At 26.3% G+C, this 25,281-nt stretch overlaps 2 protein-coding genes across 4 annotated transcripts in view; one reads left to right on the forward strand and one right to left on the reverse strand.

The window, feature by feature from the left end:
- The window catches only part of LOC122499317 (protein bicaudal C), a 29,904-nt gene extending 15,817 nt beyond the window's left edge, over positions 1-14,087 (forward strand). For all 3 annotated transcript variants that reach the window (XM_043607591.1, XM_043607592.1, XM_043607593.1), the window contains 10 exons: positions 5,712-5,791; positions 7,154-7,369; positions 8,397-8,636; positions 9,287-9,505; positions 11,627-11,921; positions 12,053-12,430; positions 12,530-12,634; positions 12,832-13,073; positions 13,220-13,445; positions 13,631-14,087. In XM_043607591.1, the coding sequence (XP_043463526.1) occupies positions 5,712-5,791; positions 7,154-7,369; positions 8,397-8,636; positions 9,287-9,505; positions 11,627-11,921; positions 12,053-12,430; positions 12,530-12,634; positions 12,832-13,073; positions 13,220-13,445; positions 13,631-13,869 (2,240 nt within the window). In that variant the 3' untranslated portion in view covers positions 13,870-14,087. The remainder of the gene's footprint in view (positions 1-5,711; positions 5,792-7,153; positions 7,370-8,396; positions 8,637-9,286; positions 9,506-11,626; positions 11,922-12,052; positions 12,431-12,529; positions 12,635-12,831; positions 13,074-13,219; positions 13,446-13,630) is intronic.
- A 3,028-nt stretch (positions 14,088-17,115) lies between these two features.
- LOC122499324 (peroxisome biogenesis factor 2) lies at positions 17,116-20,139 on the reverse strand. Its single transcript, XM_043607608.1, has 2 exons — positions 19,565-20,139; positions 17,116-19,470 (listed from the first exon to the last, which is right to left on the reverse strand). Exon 2 carries the CDS (start codon positions 19,457-19,459, stop codon positions 18,620-18,622), a length of 840 nt encoding a protein of 279 aa, XP_043463543.1. The 5' UTR covers positions 19,460-19,470; positions 19,565-20,139; the 3' UTR covers positions 17,116-18,619.
- Between the last annotated feature and the right edge of the window lie 5,142 nt (positions 20,140-25,281).

Below are 25,281 nucleotides of genomic sequence, written 5' to 3' on the forward strand. Positions count from 1 at the left end.
TTTATCGAGTCTTGGAAGACAAGTTTCTGCTTCTGCACGTTTGTGGGTCGTGGGTCGCATAAATTAAGCAAAAAAAAAAAAAAAGAAAGAAAGAAAAAAGCTCGCGCAGATAACGAACACAATACACATGCAGTTTTTATTCATTTTGAAATGTCTTACGTGTTCGACAAGTTTACTCACTAATAATATTTCTGTCATCAATTTTATATTTAATATTTTTATTATTACTCTACTTTCCAGTATTTATATTAAGGAAAAAAGTTTTGATTTTCTTAATTAATAGAATTAATTTTTATCCTTATTAATTTTTAATTAATTATTAATTATATGTAGATTATAATATTTTTTTAATCAATTCGATTAATTTAAAAAATTAATAAACTGCGTATTATTAAATAATTAAATTAATAAAATTAATAAAATAAATAGTTAATTAAATAATTCATTAGTTAATCAAATAATCACTTTGAATGCAATAAAAATTTTAATAATAAAATCAAAGGAAATTAATTTCGATGTTTAGTGACAAGATAAATTTTCCCTTCTAATAATGACTTTCATTCTAGAAAATTATAATTAAAAACTAATATTTTTCCCTAGGAATTTCCTAATTTTATACAATTAGAAAAGTTAAAAACAAATATTTCCATCCTTGAAATAGATAATATCAGATAATGATCAGATAGCAGTAAAGTCATTTCCAGGTGACTGAAGTTTTTACCAACTCCACAACCTTCAACTAATTTCAGAAAACTTCCTGTTATTTTTTTTCAGTTCCATAAATAGCACTCTCACATCTAGCATTTAAAAAAAAATTTTATTTGTTTTTTTTCTTTTTAAAAAAAAGAAACAATTCAAAAAAAATCTAATATTAAGATTTCATTTGAGATCGTTGATTTAAGAAGAAATTTTCTTTTACATCTAACTTTCATTGATCGTGTGAAATTTTTTGAAAATTTTATTGAAAAAAATAATGGTTGAATAATAATTAATCTTTGATTTCACAGAATGCATATTTACAAATTGTTATAATTACAAATATGTCTTGCAGATTTAATCCGAGTTTTGTAAACGATTCAAGAGGGAGATTAACATTGTTATTAATGTCAATATGAAGAGATAGACTCGGATTGTTCACTTATGAGAGAGAGAAAAAAAAGGAGAGAGATGAAGTTTCTTTGACAATGAATTCAATATTATTTGATTGGCATTGCTTCCTTATTCTCGAAACTGTTATGGAAACTTTTTTGGTGATTCAATTCTTTTATCAACCATTAAAAAAAAGTTATCGTCACTTCATTACATTTAACAGAAGGTTTTTCTTCGAGGAATATTAAAACGATGTCACACACTTGACATTTCCAACCCTTTATTGTTTGCGGTAAATTTTTCCACTATTCTTAGTAATTTAAAGGAAAAAATTTTCCATTATCATTAGAAGGCAATTTTAACAATATTTACAATTCACCGAAAAAATTTAGGAAACATTTTTCCACTTTAATACACTTTGTTATTTTCAAGTCAATATTTATCTTCATTCACAATATTTTTTGACATTGTCATTATATGAGAATGTATTTTTGTTGGTATTTTAATCGTACACGATCAATATGTTCATTGATGGTTTTTTTATTATTTATAAAAGAATTTAAATTTTCAGTATAAATAATACGTTAAAAATATTCAATTTATTGTAATAATAAATAATTATACAAATTAATAATTAAAATAATATTAAAAAAGAGAATAGAACAAATGCTTGGGGAAATTAATTAAACGTTGAACGTAATCACTTTAGAATTATATTCTTATGCAATTTTTACGACATCTTACAATCACTGTTCATTATTGAGAGTATAATTGTTTTTCTTTTAACGATTATTAAACCGTTTTAGCAACAGTTTTATAGTAATTTCAGTTTGCTTCTAAAAATAATCTTTGTTTTCTTTTTATTTTCTTCTTTCAGAAAATATATTTTTTTGTTTTTTTTTTTAGAAATTGAACAAACAAAAAGCAAGTTAATAAACAATGTATTTCTCAATATTTTTTTGTGGAACTTTTTTCAAAAAATAAACGAGAAAAATACAATATATTTGTAAAAATTAAAAAATTTGGAAACTAATCTAAAACAAAAAAGATTTAGCAAAATAGATCACATATTTAAATAAATAGAGTTAGAAAGTAGGTCAATTTTAAATATAAATGAATATCTCGAAATTTAAAAATAGCACCAGAAATTTAAAAATATTTAAAAATATAATTAAAAAATCAAAAATAGTTTGAAAAAAACCGGTTTTTTATAAACGAAGGTTAATTAATTATAAAACATTTACTTGTGAAATATTGAAAGAATAATTTTATCGCCTACGATTAAAATACAATTATTTCTCTTCCAGATTAATGTCCTTTGAGGAATTTTTATTTTAAATTTGTTCTATTAAAATCTAGTCTAAATTAAATAAGAAGAAAAAGAATGAAATCTTTTTCTGAAATATTTACAATATTGTTTTTCGATTATCAAAAAAAATGGTTTTTAAAAAAGATTTTTTCTTGGTTTTTTTTCTTCTTTTTTTTTGAGTGAAATGTCAAAATGTCATTTTGATTGTATAATTCGCAATTAGAATGAAATAAATTTGTTGGTCAAATTTCACGTTTGCAAAATTTAGTTTGTCACGTAATAGATAGGATTAAAGATCGCCTTGGTTTGTAATCTTCTCCGACAGTCTCACGTGGCTGAAAGGTTTATTAGCGTCTTCTAGTCTCCTATGAGAGTAATGTTCCAATTCTCTACGGTAAACAGTTTTATAACTGTTAATTTTTTATTTTTCAGAAAAAGATTTTCTTTTCAAACATAATTATGTGTATTTTTCTCTTTCTTCTTTTTTTCTTTTAGAAATCAAAAACTTATCTTTGTTAAGTAAACATAGATTTACTTTATTCATTGAGGTAAAAATGATGTGTAAATGTTATTTTAAAATACCTTCTTTATTTTTTCTTTTTTTGCATTTCATTAAGTTTCTCTTCCATTCAAGTTTCTTATAATTAACTGACGGTTCAGTGGTTAAAGTTCAAAAACTGTTTTCTTGCTTCTCATAAATACAAAACATCTTCAATATTCTCTTTTGCATAATAAATTGCAATATTTTTCTGGCTGACTATATTTCTGATTTGAATTTCTTTTGTTTCGATTCCAAACATTTTTTTAGAACTGTAGTGGAAATTTTTGTTTATAATTTATTAAAAATATGAGGAAAGAAGATTTTTTGGTAAATTTGTTAATTTAAAATTTATTTCATACTCAATTCACTTTTCAATCGTGTTACTAATTAAAATTACCACTGTTCGTAACATTTTTTTCAACAATTATGTTTGCTGAGGGTTTTAATTTTCGGCTAAAAACAAGAATTGTATTTAAAATGTATTTTTAAACTTCTTGTTTAATAGTAATTTAAACCATTTTTTTGTCGTTCAAACGGCAAATTCCGTTTGGTTACATAAGGAAAGAAAAAGATTTACATTTCTCGTATTTTGTTTGCGATTGAATCATGAAAAGAGGATTGTATAAAAATTTAATTTGAAAAATTGCAGGGGGTGTTTATTTTAAAGAAAACGATGAATGCGACGCCAGTTATATGCAAATTAAATTGAATAATACATGAACGAAGCATTCAGAAGATTAGTCATAGAGTGTAACAAATTGTCATTTGAACATTTATCATTTTATCAGTTTGCCGATTATTCAATGCATTTATTTTAAATATACTCTGACAAATTACTATTCAAAATTAATCAACAAATCTTATTATTGTTTCAAATTAAATTATTTTCTGAAAAAATTAATTTTCATTATTAAAAATGAAATTAAATCGTTTATTAAATAAGGGGACATTTTAATATTATTTAAAATTTATATTAGTCTTTATCTGCAATTTTAGCTCTTTTGATTTTTACAATTCTGATTTTCTGTACTTTGAAATCTGGTGTTGAGAACAAAAATTGTCTAAAAATAAAAATTATAGTTAGGATTATTGATTTTAATCTATTAATTAGTAAAATAAAAAATCATTTTTTTTCAATTAGTCTTTCTAATTATTGTAAATATATCCGGTTAGAGTGATTTTCTTTCCGAAACTTTCCATATTCAGCAACTGGAAATATTTAATTTTATATCTATGTACTTTAAAATTATTTATTTTTATAAATAATCACTGTTGGAATTTCACTATTACATCGATTACTTGTGTAATTTTACAAGTTTAAAAACTCTCTGCGTTAGACTTTTTCTTTCATATAATGTGTTTCTCGTACTTGACACAATTTTCCATTAAAAGATTTTTCCACAAACTGCTTTTCTCATTGTTATTTTATGACTTTCGTCAATTAAAAGTTTCGCATATATTGTAAAATTTACGTGAGAATCAATATTCATTTTTTAAAGATGGCTATCAATTTTTCCATTGTATTAATTGTGATATTTTTCTGTATTTTAATAATATTCTATTATATTTACATATTGTTATTTATTTATTTTTTTTTTTGAATCTTCGAAATCAATTTTATTTTCATTTGGGAAGTAAATTATTATAAATAAATGTCAATTATTTATGATTAAATGGCAAATTTGACACGTCATCATATCAATGACAATGTATGTACGTGACTCTAAGAAGGAAGACGATTACGTATCTTGTTGTTTCTTTTTTACACTATTTCGATTCAGAAAAAAAGAATCAAGAGAAAAAATTGTATATGTTTATAAAAACTTGTTTTTAAGGGGAATTATTTAGTACTTGCGAATGGGAAGTGAAAAGAGAAAGAATGAAATAGTTTTATAAGTAGATGCAATTTTTCGTTGATTTACGGGAAGAGGAAAAAAGTATGGATATAACAAGATTATCACTTTAGTATTCTAATAATAGAATTACAGTTTAACGATATCCACAACCTGTAATCGTCTTTACTAATGAAATAATTAGTTTAATCGCATTGGAGAACGTGCAACTTTAAACCTTGTTATTTTCCCCAGTACAGTTATTACCTATTATGTGATATGGGTCGAAGAGCTCGTCTCGTCACGCAATGTTTTTTCCTCTCAATTTTTCGTGGAAAGCTTTTTTTAACTGTAATATTTTTTTTCCTTTTTGAAACTATGAATACAAAACCATAAAAAATGTTAAAAATTATCCCCAAGAAGTTATTTCCATTTGGTGGAGCCCTTTTAGTAATTAGACAATTTCTCATCAAATAAAAATTATATTAAATATTCGATTTAAATAGAAATTGAAGAATAAATTAAATTAATTAAAAAAATTGAAATTTATCAGATTAATAAATTCTTTTCGGACATTAAAAAAATATGCATTGAATTGTATGGACTGAAATAGTTCCGCTTAGTTTCTAGAATAATTTATTTCAAATGAACTCAGAGGAAAGTCGTTTCATTTAATCGAATGTAAAGAAAAAAAATACTATTATTAATTTGTATGAAACATGTTTTAATCTAAAAAGTAAACGAAATGTTTTGGCTGATGAAAATTCATTTGCATTTACAGTTCGAAAAACTGGGACGCAAAAGTCTGTCATGCGTGAAGACGCGGTAAAAATGAAAGTAGGCAGGTCAGAAAAAAGTGAATTAATGGATCAAGCGATTGTGGTTTTTATTTACTTTGCTTTCTGTTAAATTAAATTGTGGCTTGTAATTTATGTTTCAGATCCCCATATAAAAGTCGCTGGACGACTTGACGACGTGCGAGTTGCCAAAGAAAAAATCATGCAAATTTTGGACACGAGGGTAAATTGATTTTCTTTTTATTCATTTTTATATTTAATGATAATTTTGTTATAAACATTTTTTTTTAATTTTACTAACTTTTAGAACAGATTTTTCAGTTAGTGTTTTCTTTTCTCTTTTTATTAGAAATTTATTTTGACAACAAAATTTAATTTTAGTTGAAAGTAGATAAAGAAATTGATTTGAGAATCAAGAAGCAAAAAAATACCTTGGCTAAAATGATTTGAAATGTATTCTTACTATTTTTAGAATCGAAATGTTTGCGATTTAAGTTTCCTCTAAAACACTAAATTTATTTCACTTCAAAGGTCAACTGAATTAAATTTTAAGACGATGCCTCGTGAAAACTGTTACATAAAGATTGGTGGAGTACAAAATTCAAGATATTTCGTGAATTGCAAAAAAAAAAGAAATATTCAACTTTCAATCATTACAGTCTTTTTTTTTCTTTTTACAGTTGTCAACAAAATAATCTCAATCCAGAGAGTAAAATATAATTATCATTGAGTTGTTGGAGTCCAGTACCAAAATGATATCGAAAAAACTCAGACATTCAATATTAATCTCGAAAACAAAATAAAAATTTCACATTAATAACTTTGAGAGGGCGAACTTACTTTTTTTTGGAATAGTTTTCTATTACATTTCTTTTTTAATGAAGAACATTCAGTTTAATGAAGGAAAAAAAATTGAATCCAAATTTTAGTGAAGACTTTCATTGAGATTAAGTTCTTTTAATATTATGTCAGCTTGAGATAAAAATAGCTTGTAGTGTCACAATGATAATACATAATGCAGAAGATAAACACGCACCTCTTGGATCTGTAAAACTCGTTCTTAACGATAAGAGTGTCTTTTTTTTATGACAGAGAAAGAGAAAAAGACACTTGGTCAGTCAAAGACCCATTAAAAGAGTACTCTGCTTCTGTATTATTATCATCTACAAATATTTTAATTTCATCTAAACCTAAAAAAAACCAGACCTGTAACTTTTTTTAAATATCCTTTAAATGAAACTTGTAATGCAGAAGCATTATGTTTACTTCACCTCTTTTTTTTAATTTCGTCATAAATCTTTAGTGATAAGAATTGTGAAAATAGAATACTGCTTAAAAATGCTGTTAGGAAAAAATTTCAATTTGTTTCTTTGCTGAGAAAGTGGATTTTGTGGGATAATTAAAATTTTCTCTGGATTGAAAACATCTCTTCTATTCATTAGATTAATTCCAATTAGATTAATTCCAAGAAGTTGATGAAGATTAAATTATTAGATTTAAAATTAGTCATTAATAAAATATTTTGTAAGAATTAAAAATTTTGTTGATTAAATTGAAAATAATGTTGATTTTTCTGAATTTTTAGCAAAACAATAGAGTAACAATGAAGCTGGATGTGAGTTACACGGATCATTCGCATATTATTGGAAAGGGTGGATTAACGATAAAGCGAGTGATGGAGGAAACAGGTTGTCACATTCATTTTCCGGACAGCAACCGTAGCAATCATCAGGAGAAGAGCAATCAAGTCTCCATTGCGGGAGAAATGGAAGGCGTCGAGCGGGCTCGAGCTCGAGTTAGGGTAAAAATAAATTTTAAATTTATTCTCCTACGAATTTTTATATTTATAATCATTTTTTTTTCTTCTTTTTATCCCCATCAATTATCTCGTATTCGTTACTAAAGTGCTAGTTCTTCTAAATAAAAATCCGACCTAGAATTTTTTGATTTAAATTATTATTTTCATTTAAAGAGAGAATTTATTAATTAAATTAAATACTTCTAATAAATTGTTGGAAAATAATTCAAAAAGAATTTGAGAAAGAAATTAAACAGTTTTAATTTTAAAATATGTTTTTAAAAATAAATTTTTCATCATCTGGGGCGATTTTCGGTTACCTAGTTATTTCTTTATTTTTATTTTAAACTAAGCGTTAATATGTTTTGCTTTTTTCCTCATTCGTGAAATAGGCAACGATTCTCAATTTAATGCACTAAATTATTTTCTGAATACGTGCCAAATGTTTCCATTACACGGACAATTTGTTTTTGCATTTCACTTTCAACAACAATGTCAGTAAATATTTTTAAACGATTCCTTAATATATTATAATGATGATGTTGATGATACTTGTTATCGTCTTCTCTTTTTCTCATGTCAGTCTTCAACTTTTTTTTTCTTTGTAATTATTTTTCTTAATTGCACGATTTTATGATTTTTTTATTATCAATTTCATCGAAAATTATTGGAAATTAAATGATAAATTTATGTTGATTAAATTAAGAGAACGCAATAAACGAGAGCATTACTTTTTATCTTTTGCAACTTTGTTATAATGTTTACTTAGATCTCTTGTCTAGTTCACGTGAACAAGATTAAAGTCTCGTTTTTCAATAATTCAGTTATTTTTATTGCGTTTATTTATTTCTTTCTTTTACAGTTTCGAATGGATTTTTTTTTTGTTTACTCGTTTAGAATAGATGTTTCTTTTATAGAAGAGATTTAAATTATTTTGATATTTATTTTTTATTTTATCGAATACTGATGAGACTACATTTTTTCGTATTTTTAAGGAATATTTTTTAAAGGAAATAATTTTTCATTTTAGAATTTAACTCCCTTGATATTTTCCTTCGAATTGCCGATAATGGGCGCATCGCAAGCGGTGCCAGACTCCACGTCGCCTTATGTGGTGAAGATTCAGGAACAGTACAATGTTCAAGTCATGTTTCGCACACGACCAAAGTTACATGCTACTTTAGTGGTTGTGAAGGGATGTGAATGGGAGGTTTCTCAAGTGAAGGAGGCCACCGTTCTGCTGATTCACTACATGTGCGAGAACTTAGCTGTAAGTAATGACTTCATCCTCTTCTTTTCATGTCCTTTTTCATTTACAAACACGACAAATAATCGTCTTCCCTTTTTTTCTTCCACCCTCGCTTCCTTCTACATAAATTATAAAATAATCCTTTTCTTTCGATTTTAAATGAATTTCAAAAAGGAGAATTTTTATAACATTTTTTTCCCTTCCCTTGTTAATTCCTCCCTTAAATCAAATTTTACTTCCTTTAAGTTTCAAATTAATTTTTGAAATTTGAATACTTCTATAGATGACCATTAGGTGTCTAATTATTATTTTTTTAATTGCAGAAACGAATTTACAATGAATTAACAAATACAAAATATTAGTGAGTCAAATCCATAATAAAATCTTTCCAAATGGCAAAACAAATTCGTAACGAATTAACTACAGGAAAATTAATTACATTTTCGAAATTATTTTACACGTAACTAAAGTCACGATCGAAAGAAATTATTTATTACATTTTTCCATTTAGTTTAGTATTTTTTTCAATTTAATATATAATTCGTTTTAATTGAATAAATAGTCTATTTCAATTTGTTTGAATTTTATTTAATTTTGAATTCAGTATTTAATTTATTTTTGCTTTGATATTAAATTGAAGATGACATTAACATTGAAATTATTAATTACAGAGTCAAATTCAAGTACAAATGTGTATGGAGATCTCTCCGCAGCATCACAGCATTGTGCTAGGAAAGCAAAGTAGCAACTTGAAAATGATTATGCAGCGAACCGCTACACAAATCATGTTTCCTGATGCTGGCGACCCGAATATTCCAAGTCTGAAGAAAAGCAACGTTACAATCACTGGTTCAATTCATAATGTTTACCTAGCTCGCCAACAATTAGTGGTGAGTAATGAGCATCTTAATTAAACATTATTTCAATGCTCTCAATAGCGAAACGTTACTTTATCAACAGTTATGTGCATTAACTCAAGAATGACTCAAAAAAAATGACAAGATTTCGTTATACACTCGGAGATAAAAAATACAGAAAAAAAACTTTATTTTCATGAAATTCTAATCGCTCGAGTAAAATCGGTAAACATGAGAGAGAAAAAAAGTTAAATTGTGTGAAAGATACCAGATGGGAAAAAAACATTTGAAATTTTTTTTATTTTACTTTCTATTCTTTATGAGTTGGAAAAAAAGTATTTTTCTTTTTCTGTCACTTTTTTATTATTGCAATGAAAAAAATTTTTTTATTTCTGTAATTCAGAAACCGCATTTTGTTTTTAATTCGATAATTTAAAAAGTACTTCTATTTTATAATTAAGACTTCTTTTTGCTTCAATACACATTTTTTTTAATTCAAATATTTTTGACTATTGTAATTTTTAAATTATCAACGAATATTGTTTAATTATAGAAAATTTTAAATATCAGAATTTGAAATTACCCATAACATTTTCAATTTAATTTGATTACCAAACTTTTATAATTATCAAATTTTGTTTAATTGCGACAAAATTTGGTTTAAATGTAACTAGAAAACAAGTTTTCTATTTCTATAAATGAACAGCTATTTTTTTTTAGATTTTTACGCGATAAAAAACTAGAATTTCTAGGTAAATGAATCATGAGGAATTAAAATATTTTGATCTTTGAATCTTAAATTTTGCTTTTATGAATATTACGTCATTTAGAATTTTTATTTTGGGTTAACGGTCAACATTTTTTCTACTTTCTCCAAATATAAAGTTGTAGAAAATTGTTCTAATAAGTAATTTAGATGTTAATTAACTTTTAATTTTTCATAAAACGGAAATGTTTTTTTTTCCTTTTTAGATTCTTGAAAACAGTTTTTACTCTTTATTAGAAAGAAGATGATAAATAAATTTCTAAAACAAAATTTTTTTTTGAACGAAAATAATGAACAAATCGCATTTACAAAAAAAGATTGATTATAAAATGTACAGAGTATCATTATTGACAGAAAAAAAAAATTGAAATGACGAAAGTTAATACAAAAAACCATAACGATTTTGATAATTTGTCGTACGTGCGCAACTTTATCGCGTCCAGATAATTCATCATTTTTTCGCAACATTGTAAATTTATAATGGAAAATATTTGCACTCTTTTTGAATCTTATCTCTATTATTTTTGTCTACATCGTTAATACACATCACTTGTTGATGATTTACTAGAAGACTTTGAGATATTAAATTGAAGAAAAATAGTTTTATCATTAATTCAATAAAAAGAAAACAAATAAATAAATAAAATCTTTTTTTTCTTAAGATTAAGTAAATAAATAAGACAAAAAAATTGCACAAATTTAGAACATTTTCATTTGTAATCCGCGTGTTAAAAAAGAAAGAAAAATTCTGAATAACTGAGTAGTGAAGAAATTTAAACAAGTAATTTATTGATTGAAGATTGTATTACTTCTCCATCTGGATTCAGATAAGATTGTTTTGCGTAAATAGAAAATAAAAGACAATATTTAATTATTGGGAAGGTTAAGGGCAGAAAATACGCATTTCCGTAGATATTGGTTTATAAACCTGTTTCAGTTTAAAAATAACGTTCCAAGTCATTTATTTCTTGACCTCTTCTAAGTCAGTCGCGAGATATTCTTAATGCAAGGTCACTTCTGTTCATCTTCAATAAACGCTTTACGATTTTAACTGCAGCTGTTTAGTGAATCGTATTTGTCTTAAATAACACCTTGAATGATCTATCTCGAATCATTTATTAGGACAAATTATTCATGAATTATGATATTTTCATTTAAATGTTTATATAAATGTCAAGTTTAATTTTTGTTCGCATATTTTATGACTTAACGACTCAATAATTTCAACTTTCTAATTCTTAGTCAATATTTAAATGCAAAAAAGAAATAATTAAGAAATTCTTTTTTTAAATCAACTAAATTTACAGGTGTTTAAAAATAAATAAATAAATAAATAAAATTAATGATTTATTATTGTATTTTACTAAAGTTGTCTTTTCGATTTACAGGGTTCTTTGCCTCTAGTCCTTATGTTCGATTTGCCGGAAGATTCCGTCTCGTCAGTGGACTCGGAAAACATTTCCAATTTGATGCAGTCATTAGATGTGTTCATAAATGTTCGACACAAGCCAAAACAAAGTACGCTTTCTGTTATCATCAAGGGGATAGAAAGAAATGCGAGCAATATTTATGAGGCAAGAAAGCAACTTCTTGCTTTGGAGGAACCAAGAGTTCATGCTGAAATTCCAACGACTTATCACATTCCAAATGCTACTAATGTTTTTCCGGCAAATAACAACACTGGTTGGTATTTTTTATTCATTTAACTAATTAATTAATTTTTTGTTTGTACAATTTTAATTAATTAATTAAAGTATTTACTTAAGGGACTCTGCACAATTTAATTTACTATTTAAAAAAATTCATTTCACTAGGATTACATAATGTACTCGGCGCGGGATCGGATAATTTCTCGAATATGTTAACGGTGAACACGCAAAATCCACCGTATTGTGTATCGCCGATGATGCACTCGCCAAATCCTTTGAGCCTCTCGCCACATTGGGGTCTTCCAACGATTCCGTCAATGTTCTCGCCGCTTCCTGTTCATCCTAATCCCTATGTTGTCTCGCACTTGAATCATCTATTAACGACACAACAAATGATGGCATCAATGTCACAACAGCATGGAATGTCCGGACAAAATTTATCATCATTAAATCAGGTTCATCCTAATTTGCCCAGCGTTTTCGCCAGCATGAATAATTTAGGTCTGAATGCTAATTCTCTATCGGATAATAAAGGAGGTAGTGGTGAGTAAATCATTTTTCCTTACATGAAATTTTATTTTTATTTGAAAAAATTACTAAAAATTTATTGTGATTATTTATTTCTTGACTTTTGTATTTTAGCTTACTCTTCATTGAGCAGCGTTTCCAGTTCACTTTCTAGTCCTGCTATTAGTCCTCGAAACTCTTCTCCGGTTAATCCTGTGGACTCTAATACTTCTAATATTGGTAAAAACAAAATCTGTGAATAATTTATTTTTAAAATTGTAATAATTAAACTTATTTTTCTCAATAAATAAAAAAAATAATAAAATAAAAAAATAAAAAAATAAAAAAAAAAATAAAAAAAATAAAAATAATAAATAAAATAAATATTGTTTATTGTTTTTAAATTATATTTTTGATTGCAAATTTTTGTTTTCTAGATTTGGCAGCTTTACTTTCAGATCTTACTGTGAATGATCGTCGAGCACCTGGATGTGAGAAAAAATCTTTGGAAATGCATCAGAATCTCACGCCTTTTGATTATGAGCAGAAAAAAATGCTTGCAGTCAAGGCAATGCAATCGAAACCAAATCCAACTGACTATCGAGTTCCAAATTCTGCCTGGACTGGCTATGGACTCAGTCAAAGTACTCCCCTTACATCTGCAGGTGACATGACAAAGGTGAATATTAAATATTTCCATTTGTTTTAGAAAATAAAGACTTCATTTATTTTAAAAATAAATTTAAAAATTATTTAATAAATTGAACTTTTTAAAAAAAGTAATTATTAAGAATTTAAATTAATTTTTCTCTAAATTTTTATCAGGATTCAGCAAGTCATCCGTCAGACTTGTGGAAGGAGCCAACAACTCCCGTTTTCAATACAGCAATGGACTTTGGAATTTCAACGAGTAGCGAACGTAGTAATCAAATTGGAATGGCTTCTAATTTCATGGATCATACACCTTCGGGACAAATAAAAAAGATCACTGCTCAACAATACAGTGACTTACCAAGCCTTCTGGCAAGTGTGGGTCTTGAAAAATACAATCGTAAGTTTAAAGAAAATTATTTCACTATTCGTCTATAACGAAACTAGTTTTTAAATATTTCAGTGAATAAATTAAATTCTTATTTTACTAAATATTGATTATTAAATAAAAATTAAAATTGTTAACTAATGTTTATAACAATAATTTGATTATACTATTTAATGTTAATTATTCCCCTGTATCAGATCTCTTCCAACGTCAGGAAATTGACATGGCCACCTTCCCTTCTTTGACGGAAAAGGACCTCATTGAACTTGGAGTAACAGCTTGGGGCGCAAGACGTAAAATTGGCCTCATGATAAGCGAATTGAACAAAAGATCTAGTCCATTTTCCGGCAGTGCCGCGCCAGGTGCAGAAAGAAAAATAAGTTCTTCTGCAAGTACGCCGCCATCGATTAAGAGTAATCTCGATACCAAGTGGTGATTTATTTATTGTTTTTTTTTTTTTAACAAATCGTATATATTTAATGTGCTTTTCTGCAAGCACTAAAAAAATAGTCCCCGCCCCTTTGAAAAAAAATTGAAACTTAATTTCGCGATTAATTATAAGGTGCGAAAAAAAATTGTCTCCAACGGAGAAAAAATTGCATGATACTTTCGAAGAAAATAGTTTCGCGAATCGGACGAGTTGTTTATTTTTTTTAAAAAAACGCACATTTATTTTTTTTTCTTTCTTTTTTTCTCGGTTTTTCGGTTCCGTATTCAAATTTTAGATTATAAGGAAAGTGTTTTGAATTTTTCTCTGTTAATGTTGTTTTTCGTTGCCTTGTCGATCGATTAGATATTTTAGCGTAAAATAAGAAAAGTCGAGTAGACTCGAAAAAAATCAATTGTTTATCGTCTCACGTTGAGACGTTTATTTTATTTTTTTCTCACTTCAAAGATGAATTCTGTTTTGAATAGAAAAAGAAGAAGAAAAATCAATCAAATGACGAAACATCTTGAAGGCGAAGAAAAAAAATTCGAGAATATTAATTAACTCTCGTACTTTAATTAGATAGTTGTTATATCAATCGACCGAGTTCTGTGTCGTCTTTGTCTGTGATGAAGGAGGTTATTAAGGTGTTAGAGCGAAAAAAATTCTACAAACGCGAAAATAAAAAGTATTTAGATAGTTTTCTTCGATTGAAAATTTAAAAACGCGTTTGGAGATTTTAAAGTTCTGTACTTGAATAAAAAGAAATGATGGGCGAGGAGGGTCCCGTTGGCAAATGCATTCAACGATTTCTCAAATTTACTAACTGTGCATAATTCAGACTAAGCTCGAAAACGTGGAGACTTTTTTTCCTTTTTTTTTCTTTTAATATCCTTTAAATGACTTCTTTTAGTCAAAGTTTCAAAGACTTTTTTGCAATTTTAACAGTCACTATAAATTTTTTTTCATTATCTAGTTAATTTAACTAAATTTGTTTCATTCTTTTTTTTCTAATACAATAAAGTTAAAATCTTTGAAGGAATAATATAATAACGATAATATTAAAATGACAATTACACGAAAGTGACACTTTAAAGAATAATTAACTAAGAAAGATAAAAATTTAATAAAGGAATTAAACTGAGTAGCAGTTTTAGAAAAGAAATTGACGTTTTCGAGTTTTAATAAAATAAGTTATAATTATTATATAAATATGTATAAAGAAAAAGTATTTATTGCCAGTGAAAACGCTGAATGCACGCCGACCAACAGAAAATGAAGATTAAAATTTAAAATTAAAAAAAAATTGTCGTACCGTGATAAAAAAATTTTTTCTAATCGCAAATTCGATGATTTCAGCACATTTTTAACGAAAGCCCTGAAGCTCGTTGCCAGGTGGGAAAAAAAAGCGGTTTCAAAATATCGATATTTATATTTAAAAAAAAGAGTCGTTAATTTATTTTAACGACTAAATCTACAAAACTTAATCAGAGACTAATTAGTTTCTTTTACGAGTAATACGAATCGCGCGAAAATAATGCAAAAATATATTTCTTTTTTTTTATAGCAGAATTTTTCGTTGCGTTATAAATTATTTTGGTTTTAAACCTTTTTTTTTCTTTTTTTTTCTCTTGGCACTTGTAAACACTTCATTGTTATAATTGATAATAATATCGATCTTAAGATTCTTTTTTGCTCATTTTTTTCTAATTTAAGTTATCGAAATAGAAATGTTTTGAAAAAATGTATAAAATATTTTTCGTCATAAATATTTTCAAATGTTAAAAATAATTTTATATATATTTACAGATTGGACATTATTTTGTCGATGCAAAAAAATAGAAGAAATTTGATTTTTAATTTTTTTCTACATTTTTCAAAAAGAAAAAAATTGAAAATTATAATTTCATATTGAGCGTAAATAAAAATGGTTTCTTTTGAAAGATTCTAAAAAAATCTCGTTCAGTAATATAAATGTTATTGAATATTTTCTTTTAGAATACCATTTTGTATTTATTTATTTTATTTAAAAAAGAATCTTAAGATCGAAATTGCCCAAGATTTAAAGAAGAAAAAAGTCGAGGGTTCAATAAAATGAACGAGCTTTCAAGTGCCTAGCAAACGATTTTATTGCTAAGGATTGATGACTAAACTTATAAAGTTTTAAGCATAAATTATTCATTTGTTAAATATATAAAAATAAGCCGAGTCGCGTGCTAAGTAATTAAAAATGTGCCTGTGTATAAGTCTACTGATGTTATCTTTGTTGCTTATAGTTCGGTAATAATCTGTTAATTAGGTCAAGTTTGTTATAATTAAATTTATTAATTCGTAATTCATTTAAAAAAGAGAAATGAGCATGGAATTGAATTAATACAAAAAAATAATCTTCTTAGAAGTGAATTAAAAAATTGTTTCCCAATTCATTATTACAAAAAAATTTTATAAATTTTTTTTGCCGAAAATATTTCGAATATTTTTTATTAGTCGCGAAATGGTTTAAATGAAAAAACTAAGATTTTCTCTGTGGATAACGATAAATTCGAAAATACAAGAGCGAATTAAAACGAAACAGCGAAAATCTCACGAAAAAATCGCGTCAATAGAAAAAATTTCGTAAAAATTTTCTCCATCTGATTTAGAATCGATACACGGATGAAATTTATTTTTTCGCCCTTTCCTTTTTTTTGTATATGCGAGGAAAATAAAAAAAATTTCCCAACTATCGTATTCTTTAGACGATTGCTAATTAAATATCAAATAGGATTTGAATTTTAAAAAAGTCCTCATGTTCCTAATTATATCGTATGAAAAAAGTATGTTAGTGATTTATTTGTAAAGAAATGAAAATAAAAAAATGATTTGCAGTAAAAAAAATACAAGTGATAAATTCGAAATAGTTGAAGAGAAAAGAAAACTTTGACAAATGTCGCGAGAAATTTTTGCAACAATCAGGGGCTATAAGGAAAAAAATTGATTAAATCTCAGCGGAAAAGAAAACGGGTTTTTAATATTATCTTTTTTTGCCTAAATATTACCCCTTTGACATTTTTTTTGCGAATGGCAAATAACATGACATACCTCTCTCTTTATCAGAAAAATGCATCGGCCCCTCTATGTGCGGCCATAAAAAAAAGAAAATAAAAATAAAATAGTTCCAAGCATTAGCTCATAAATGTCTTTATTATCGATTTGATATCGGTGGAACTAAAAAAAATACCGAAAAGTTCATTTTCGATCTAGAATTTTTTTTTATTTTTCCCCCATGTAGATTTCATTTATATTTATAAAAAGCGTAATTGCTTGCATTTCCTCTTGGGATTGTTGAGATAAAGTGGAAAAAATGACGAGATAGTAAATGTCGACGATTGTAAAAATTTTGTAAAATTTTTATAACTTCGTTTTTTCACAAAAAAATATTTTCCACGAAAAAGAGTCTCAACAAGTGCAAGTTTTTTTTTTGCAGGGGAAAATTATTTTCTTTGAAATAAATCGACAAAATTATTTCTCTGGATTTTTATCGATTTAAATTCAAATAAAAGAGAATTTCTCGACTCACGTAATGGAATGTACAAGAAAAACAAATTTATGTAATACGAAATGCAAAAAAAAAGGTTCTTGATATATTAAGAGAGTTTAGATAATAAAATTGCGTGTCCGTAGGAACGCAAACGTAATCAGACTGACCGGACAGGCTTCTATTAGAGCTTCCTGATTAATTACTTATTACCTTTTTGCATCGTTAATTTATAAATTTAAAAAAAAACCAAATCCTATATTTGACAAGTCGAGAAAATATTTCCCTAATAAAATAAAGTCAATAAAATAAATTTTAAATCAGTAATGTAAACTATTTTTTTAAAATCGAAAAAATCTTTTCAAAGAATAATAAACAGGTTTCGAGAATTCGCTGGCGAAATTAAAGTTCTTTACTCTCATTGCGTTATCTAGTCTCTGGATTTAAAAAAAAACAAATATTACAAATGAGCAATTGTAGGAATAAATTATTTCTTTTTGAAGGTAAAAGTGCCCCGAAAGCCAGCATTGTAAAGAAATTGTATTATAATCAACATTCCACGCAATAACGATTACTTAAAGGAATGGATATTGTTTGTAAATTTTTTTACTATTACCGATTATAATATATATATACGATACTAATCAAGGGACGTACCCGCCCATCTAGGTGCAACTAGTAATATATTATATAAATAATAATAATAATATTAATAATAGATATATCTAAGCAGCGGTATACGTTTTATAATAGTGCAGCATGATATTTTTATATGATATATTATACACAATGTAATATTTTGATAAACTACAGATCTACTCTGAATTGATTTATTATTATTATTTGTTCGAAAAAAATTTAAAAAAAACTCATTATTGAAAGCCTTGAGCAGAGATGTATTGAGAGAATTAAAAAAAAAAAGATTTTGTATTGCTACTTTTTAATAAAAACAGTCTTTGCACGCCCTATTAGAAAATTATCGTTTCTCTCCGTAGTTTTTTTTTAGAAAATTTCTTCTGTTATTCATGAATTCACTCCATTTTTCTTATCTAGTCTTGAATTTAAGAAAAAATTTTAACTTAATTTTAAAAAAGTCAACAAATTTACAACTATTTACAATTATAAAAAAGTTCTTTATATTATTTACAAACCCGTTTAAAAATTAAATAACATTTTTTAAAATTTCAAAATTATAGAATAGATATTGTACAATAATTGCTATTGTAAGAAAAGTAAAATAAATTAAACTGAGAGCATATTGCAAGAATGTAAATTTGTCCCACACTCGGGACAAGGAAACGTATCAGTTGCGGTGAAATATGCCTGCAAACAATAATAGCAAAAAATATGCCGACAACCTGCGTGTCTTGGTAAAATTGGCCTCTGATAACAATGAGGACAATTAGTCATTAAATCCAATAAAGGTCGAATGTTGACAATTTTTCTCTCACCTCTCGTTTTCATCCACAATTGATTCCATTTTTGTTTGATGTAGTAAAAATTCACCATTGGCAGACCAATTGTAAATAATTCAATTAAACCATGCCAAAGTAATTCCCTCGTCATGTAAGAATATCCAATGTTCCTTGGTCTATTTGTTATTGACGATTGACTGGAAATTCCTAATAATCGTTCAATTAAATTTGGTTGTGTTCCTCGATGGAGGAATAATATTAAATTTACTAATTCGATAATACGAATAATGTTCGCTGTCCATTCAAAGTAGTTTTTTAATTTTTTGTCACGTGATATTATAATGTACTGTGAATCTATAACACGCTCTTGGATATATCTTGGTAAATTTGCAAGTAAAAAATGAATAATGGCCTTTCTCTGATTAATTCCATTGTATTTTAAATTTAAAAGTTGCTGTCCGAATGTCGCATCTCCTTTTCTTAAAGAATAAAACCAAATTAGAAATTTAATAAAAACGTCAATTTCTGGTTGCCATTTGTCAATAATTCCTGGTCGTACATCTTTTGTTATTTGTTTCGATTGAGTGCGAAAAATTTCATAGATTTCGTGATCTAATTGTTGAGCGTCGATTTGATTAATTCGTGACACGTACGGTGAGGGTGGCATTATGTTTTTTTCTGCAAAATAATTTAATTAATCATCAGGAAATGGTGACAAGTGAAAAAAATATTTCACAGTAAAAAGAAACATTGATTTTAAAAACAAACTTACCAAAATATATACTAAATGGAATTATCAATTTAAATATATATCTTTATTAATTTTTAACTTTTTAAACTATTTTATGTATACAATATTAAAATTCCCCTTCGATAATTATAGTAACATTAGTAAAACCAACATTTTTACAAAATGTATTAAAATTAAAAGACAAATTTTGATATTATCACTGATATTTATAACAGAAAAATCGCTTTTCACTTTAAAAATATTTAAAATAATTGTTTTTTAATTACTATTAATAATATTTATATTGTGGTTTTTGTTTATTTCGTAAATATTGACATTTTCCCTGATGATTTATAGGTTAGGTTTGGTTGGCAAAGAGCTTGAGAGAAACGCCGCTAGGGGCGCAATTTCCGGACCGGATTTGCCGGTACTGAAGTGACGTCATTGATGTTCGTGTGCTCGTGTGTGCAAGTTGATTTCGTTTGCTCAAAGTTTTGGATCATGCTTTTGTGATAAAAGTTGACGTTTTCAAAGTGTTTATTAATTAATTCTAGTGTTTCCAGTCTGTCCTAATAAGTGCCACATGTTGTAATGTGTCAGTAATAACATAAGCGACACGAGGTAAGCAGTGAAACTTATGTAATGTTCTTTTTTGTTAATTTCATACACGTAAACCCCCAGTGAACATCGATCTGCCAAGAATGACAAGATAACCTCAAATTTTATATATACATACATATATAATTTGACGTTTGACGCTAATTATTTTTTCGTGAAACAATAAAATTGCACAAAACTTTTTTGAATTTGCGGACATAACCTCACTTTTTTTACAAATGCTATATTGCACGGATACGCCTTTGTCAGGCAAAAAAAAATTTTTAATTTCGCATATAAATGGTAACTATGTGTTAGTTTTTTTGTCATTATTCTTTTTTTCATATTTGCTTTTTGTATGAACATTTGTTTCCATTATTCTGTGAATTCTCTTTGACAAAGAGATTTAAAAAGAAAAATGAATGCTTTGAACAATGGTGAAATTTGTTTTTTGGGGGATTATTCCATTTTTTCGGTAAATTGGAATTATATCTGATAATCGCAATAGGGATCAGTGTTGTTTTATCTTTATTTTTGCAATTTACGCCCTTTATTCTTAAATATATAGGTTTTTCTTATTTTTTTTGGGGTAAAAGTAAATACGATAAGTGTTGACAGTAGTTGACCAAATTTGATACTTGTGATATTTTGAATTTGAATTATAAAATTGATTAGTTGTTCACCTGGAAATATTTAATTAATTAATTATTAGATATTTATTAAATGCAAATGATTGTAAAATTAAATTTTACCTACAAGGAAGCTTTGCTTGAAAAAAACGTTCCTAGAAAATTAAATAAATAGAATATTGTCCTTATGTAAATTATTTATAATATTGAATCTAATTGATAATTAGTTATTTAATTTATTTCAAAGGTTCGTATTAAATCTCTTATTTTTAGAAAATATTTTAATATAATTGTATTGGATTTGACAAATTGGGTGAAATATTAAATTAAAATTGTTCCAGTTGACACTTGGCAATATTTTGAATTCTGTTTCCAATTATCTGAATTTTTAAATCGTCCACTTATTTGACTATGCGTGTAAGGTCCAAGACCTTGACGTTGGAATTTTATTTTTACTCTAAATGATTTGTTATGCAAGCTAACTAACTTGGCTGATGTCCAATATTATATCTTTGATTTTGAAGTAACTTTACCTTGCGCCTTTGTTTACCCTTAAATGTAACAATTTCTTTTTTAATTTCTTTATTTTTATTCTTTTTATGGAATTTTTTCTTTCATTCTTTTGACTGCAGCCAAAATATTGTTCTTTACTGATATTTTTAATTAAATTATGTTAATTGTCCATATAGTATTTGTTTCATTATTTTAAGTATTTTAATTTTTTATGTTTATTTTTTAGTCACGTATTAATTTTTTTCTTTTAAAAAATAAAATAACTCTTTATTAATTAAAAAATAACATTCAGTGCGGACACGTTGCGGAAAGTAAATTAGACATAAATTATCTCCGAATTGTTATTTATTTTCCTATTACCTAGACATTCCTTGTCAGAGAAAATGGGCTCTTGTGCATAGCACAAGAATTCCCTTGGAGGTAATAAACAATACTTGGCTCCTTTGGTAGCGTTGCATTTGTTCAAAATTACCGAACCAAGGTCTAAAGGGATTCATTTGTCATTGGAATTTGAAACCGTGATGCCTACCTAATTAATTATCACCTGTTAGACGTTTATATTACAATAATTGTGAAGATTTTTTTTTTAATTTGACAGGATACACTTAATTAATTTAATATTTTTTATTTAATTTTCAATTTCTCAAACTCAATTTTTAATTTGCAAAACTATAAATACAGTTTTTCATATTTTAAATTCAATTTAAATAATAATAAATAAATAAATTTAAATAAATAATAAATTTAAAATAAATAATAAGTAATCAAAGAAATTTTTGTATAATATAATTAATGTAATATAATTTGTAAGTTTTATAATTATTTATTTCTATATTAATTAATTTTCTTGAATATATAATAATTAGGTTTTTTTATTGTATTTTCCTATAGATTTTATAAATAATTTTTTTAAATTTATTTCACATTTTATTTTCCAAACAGTTTTATTGTAATTGCTAAAAGTAATTAGTAACAATTAAGAATTATTAAATTAACAAATAAAGAGAAATTTTGAATTGTTTAAATTTTTCCCGCCAGAGACGATGACCCAATCAAAATGCATTTATAGTGTTTAGAATTTCCGCTAATAAGTAGTGGCCAATCAGAAAACTTAGTGATTTTAGCGCCACAATTATTAAACTACCAATAGAAACGCTTCATTTTTACTGTGTAATTTTGAACACGACGCCATTTTTGTTAGACACGTTTTCTCAATTGTTGACAATTGTTGACAAGTTTTTCCTTGAATCTGATAAGAATTTGAACGATATTTAACTTAATTCTTGTAGTATTTTGTCAAAAATATGAAGTGATTCACTTATTTTGTAAAATTTGTGGGAAAATAAGTAATTATATGATCGAAATGTGTCGGAGAATTTTTACTCCTTTGAACATGAATAACAGATTTTTATCACAGGTAAAAGTAAAAAAGGAAGACTATCGTACAATTAATTCTATTTATATCGATTTTATTGTATTTATTTTATTAATTTTGTATGTTTTGTATGATTTTTTATACTTTGTGTTTAAAGTTTTATTTTTTGTCAATTTTTTTTAGGTTATGATTGCTTGGATGTGTCGTGGATTTATAAAGAATATAACAAATATTACTCCAAATCGGCTTGTTTTTTTAACAGGAATCGGTAAGATTTTTACTAAATTTTGAAAATTATATTATTTTATTGATTCTATTATCGAATTTTTTTTTATACTTATCTCGGTTATAGGGTAAAAATTATTTGTGCTAAAAAAGTTTGACCCTTTATTAATTATTCAAAGTGAAACGAAATACTTAGTAAACAGATCAGTTGCAAATAATTTTTTATTGTAAATATTTGATAAATATACAGATATTATTTATTTCCGAAGGCGAAATATTTGATCAGTAATATTTGTTTGAGTGCACTTAAATATTGTGTTCAGCTGCATTAATTATTCAATTTCTGATTATTAATTAATTAAGTTAATTAAATTTATCTTTATTTAATTTTTTAATTTTTTAAATTGTTTAAAATTTGTTTACTTTATGAAACATTAATCACTTCGATTTTATCAAAATAAAAATTAGTCTTATTTAAACTAATAATTTAAAACAAACTCTAAATTGCCAAGTATGAAAGGAATTTATGTCAGTAATTATTGATTTAATGTCATTGTCGGTGCATATTTTCAGTGATATTTGTTGTAAAAGTTATTTAACTCGTATGAAAAATACTCGATTTAGTTTTTAAAAACAAAAGGCCAATTGAATTATAATATATAGTCAAACTATAAAAAAACACTACCGCAGCAATGAAACAGGTGGCACCTAACAGAGTTCAGGGAAAGTTTTTGCAGCACTGCTTCTTGCATAAAGGTGGCATCTGCGGAAACTCCATTTATTTCAGTATGCTCTTTGACCCCATTCATTGGGGTCAGAACTTTTCAATAAAACAGCAAAAAAAGTTTCTAATTTTATTTTATGCGGAAAAATTTTTCTTCACAGGGGCAACACAATAAATTTTATTAGAAACTTTTTTTTAAAAACTGGTCTAATTTTCCAAGAGCATAAATAATTGTTATATTCATGTTTTCTATAAATCCAAATTTTAGGTTATAAAATTTAGAATTATTTATTATAATTCATAATTTGTGCCTTTAGGATTTGAACGTAAAAATAAAGAATTATAAATATACCAGAGTTAAAATAAATTTTTGTTTTTGATTAGAAAAAATTAATTTTTTCCACTGAAAAGGTAGCATTTTTTAGGATATGTACTTTTGATTAGAGAGGTGTGCAGTTGATTTAAAAGCTCCAGGGTTCAGTCGGTACAGTGGACCAGAGGATGCTTGAAAAAGTCAAGTTTTGCAGGTTAGGTGGTGGCGCGAGGCGTGGCGAGGGTATTGATCGCAAATTTCCCTTCCCGGTCCACCTACAACAAGCGACGTTATCCAGTATTTCTAACCCTCTGTCCCCTTCGTCATCGTTGACGTCCTCAAGCTTCGACTCACCCACCACTGTCACTATTCTACTACAACCCTTTACTTCGCATGCACACATCCCTTTCGCGACCCCTCATTCATTCTTACTCCGCAACACCACGCGGTGATAACATAACCTCAAGCATCTCTTGGTATCATTTCAAAGCAGAAATTTACAAATTTCATTCTGTAAATAATCATTTTTTTCTCCTGACATTCTGATAAATAGATTAAAATTGGTTAACTATAAGGTAATAATTCAGGGTTGCCATAGGACAGAGAAATCAGGGGAAAGTCAGGGATTTTTTTGTTTATTTTTAAACATTTTTAAAAATTCTCGTCAAGAATTAACTTGTCAAAAATATAAAAAACCAAAATTTAAAAAATTTTACATTTCCTCTTCTTTTTTGAGACATTTTGCTTCATTATTTTTGTGCTCTTGAAAAATACTTTACTTATTTAGTAGTCTCGACTCATTGGTAAAAAATCTAAAATTATCGAAAATTATCAAAAATTCAAAAATCCGAATTTCTTAAAATTCAACATTTTTTCTCCTGTTTTATGGCATTTAGCTTCATTATTTTTGTGCTCTTGGAAAATACTTTACTTATTTAATAGTCTTTACTTTTTGGTAAAAAATCCAAAATTATCGAAAATTCGAAAAAATTCAAAAAACCGAATTTCTTAAAATTCAACATTTTTTCTTCTTTTTTATGGGATTTAGCTTCATTATTTTTGTGCTTTTGGAAAATACTTTACTTATTTAATAGTCTCGACTCTTTGGTAAAAAATCTAAAATTATCGAAAATTATCAAAAATTCAAAAAACCGAATTTCTTAAAATTCAACATTTTTTCCTCTCTTTTATGGCATTTAGCTTCATTATTTTTGTGCTCTTGAAAAATACTTTACTTATTTAATAGTCTTTACTTTTTGGTAAAAAATCCAAAATTATCGAAAATTCGAAAAAATTCAAAAAACCGAATTTCTTAAAATTCAACATTTTTTCTTCTTTTTTATGGGATTTAGCTTCATTATTTTTGTGCTTTTGGAAAATACT

The sequence above is a fragment of the Leptopilina heterotoma genome, unplaced genomic scaffold (genome assembly GCF_015476425.1).
Source record: "Leptopilina heterotoma isolate Lh14 unplaced genomic scaffold, ASM1547642v1 Lhet_167, whole genome shotgun sequence".
Lineage (NCBI taxonomy): Eukaryota > Metazoa > Arthropoda > Insecta > Hymenoptera > Figitidae > Leptopilina > Leptopilina heterotoma.

Coding starts and splice junctions, on each gene's coding strand:
- LOC122499324 (XM_043607608.1), bottom strand. CDS start 19,459: ATGCCACCCTCACCGTACGTGTCACGAATTAATCAAATCGACGCTCAA.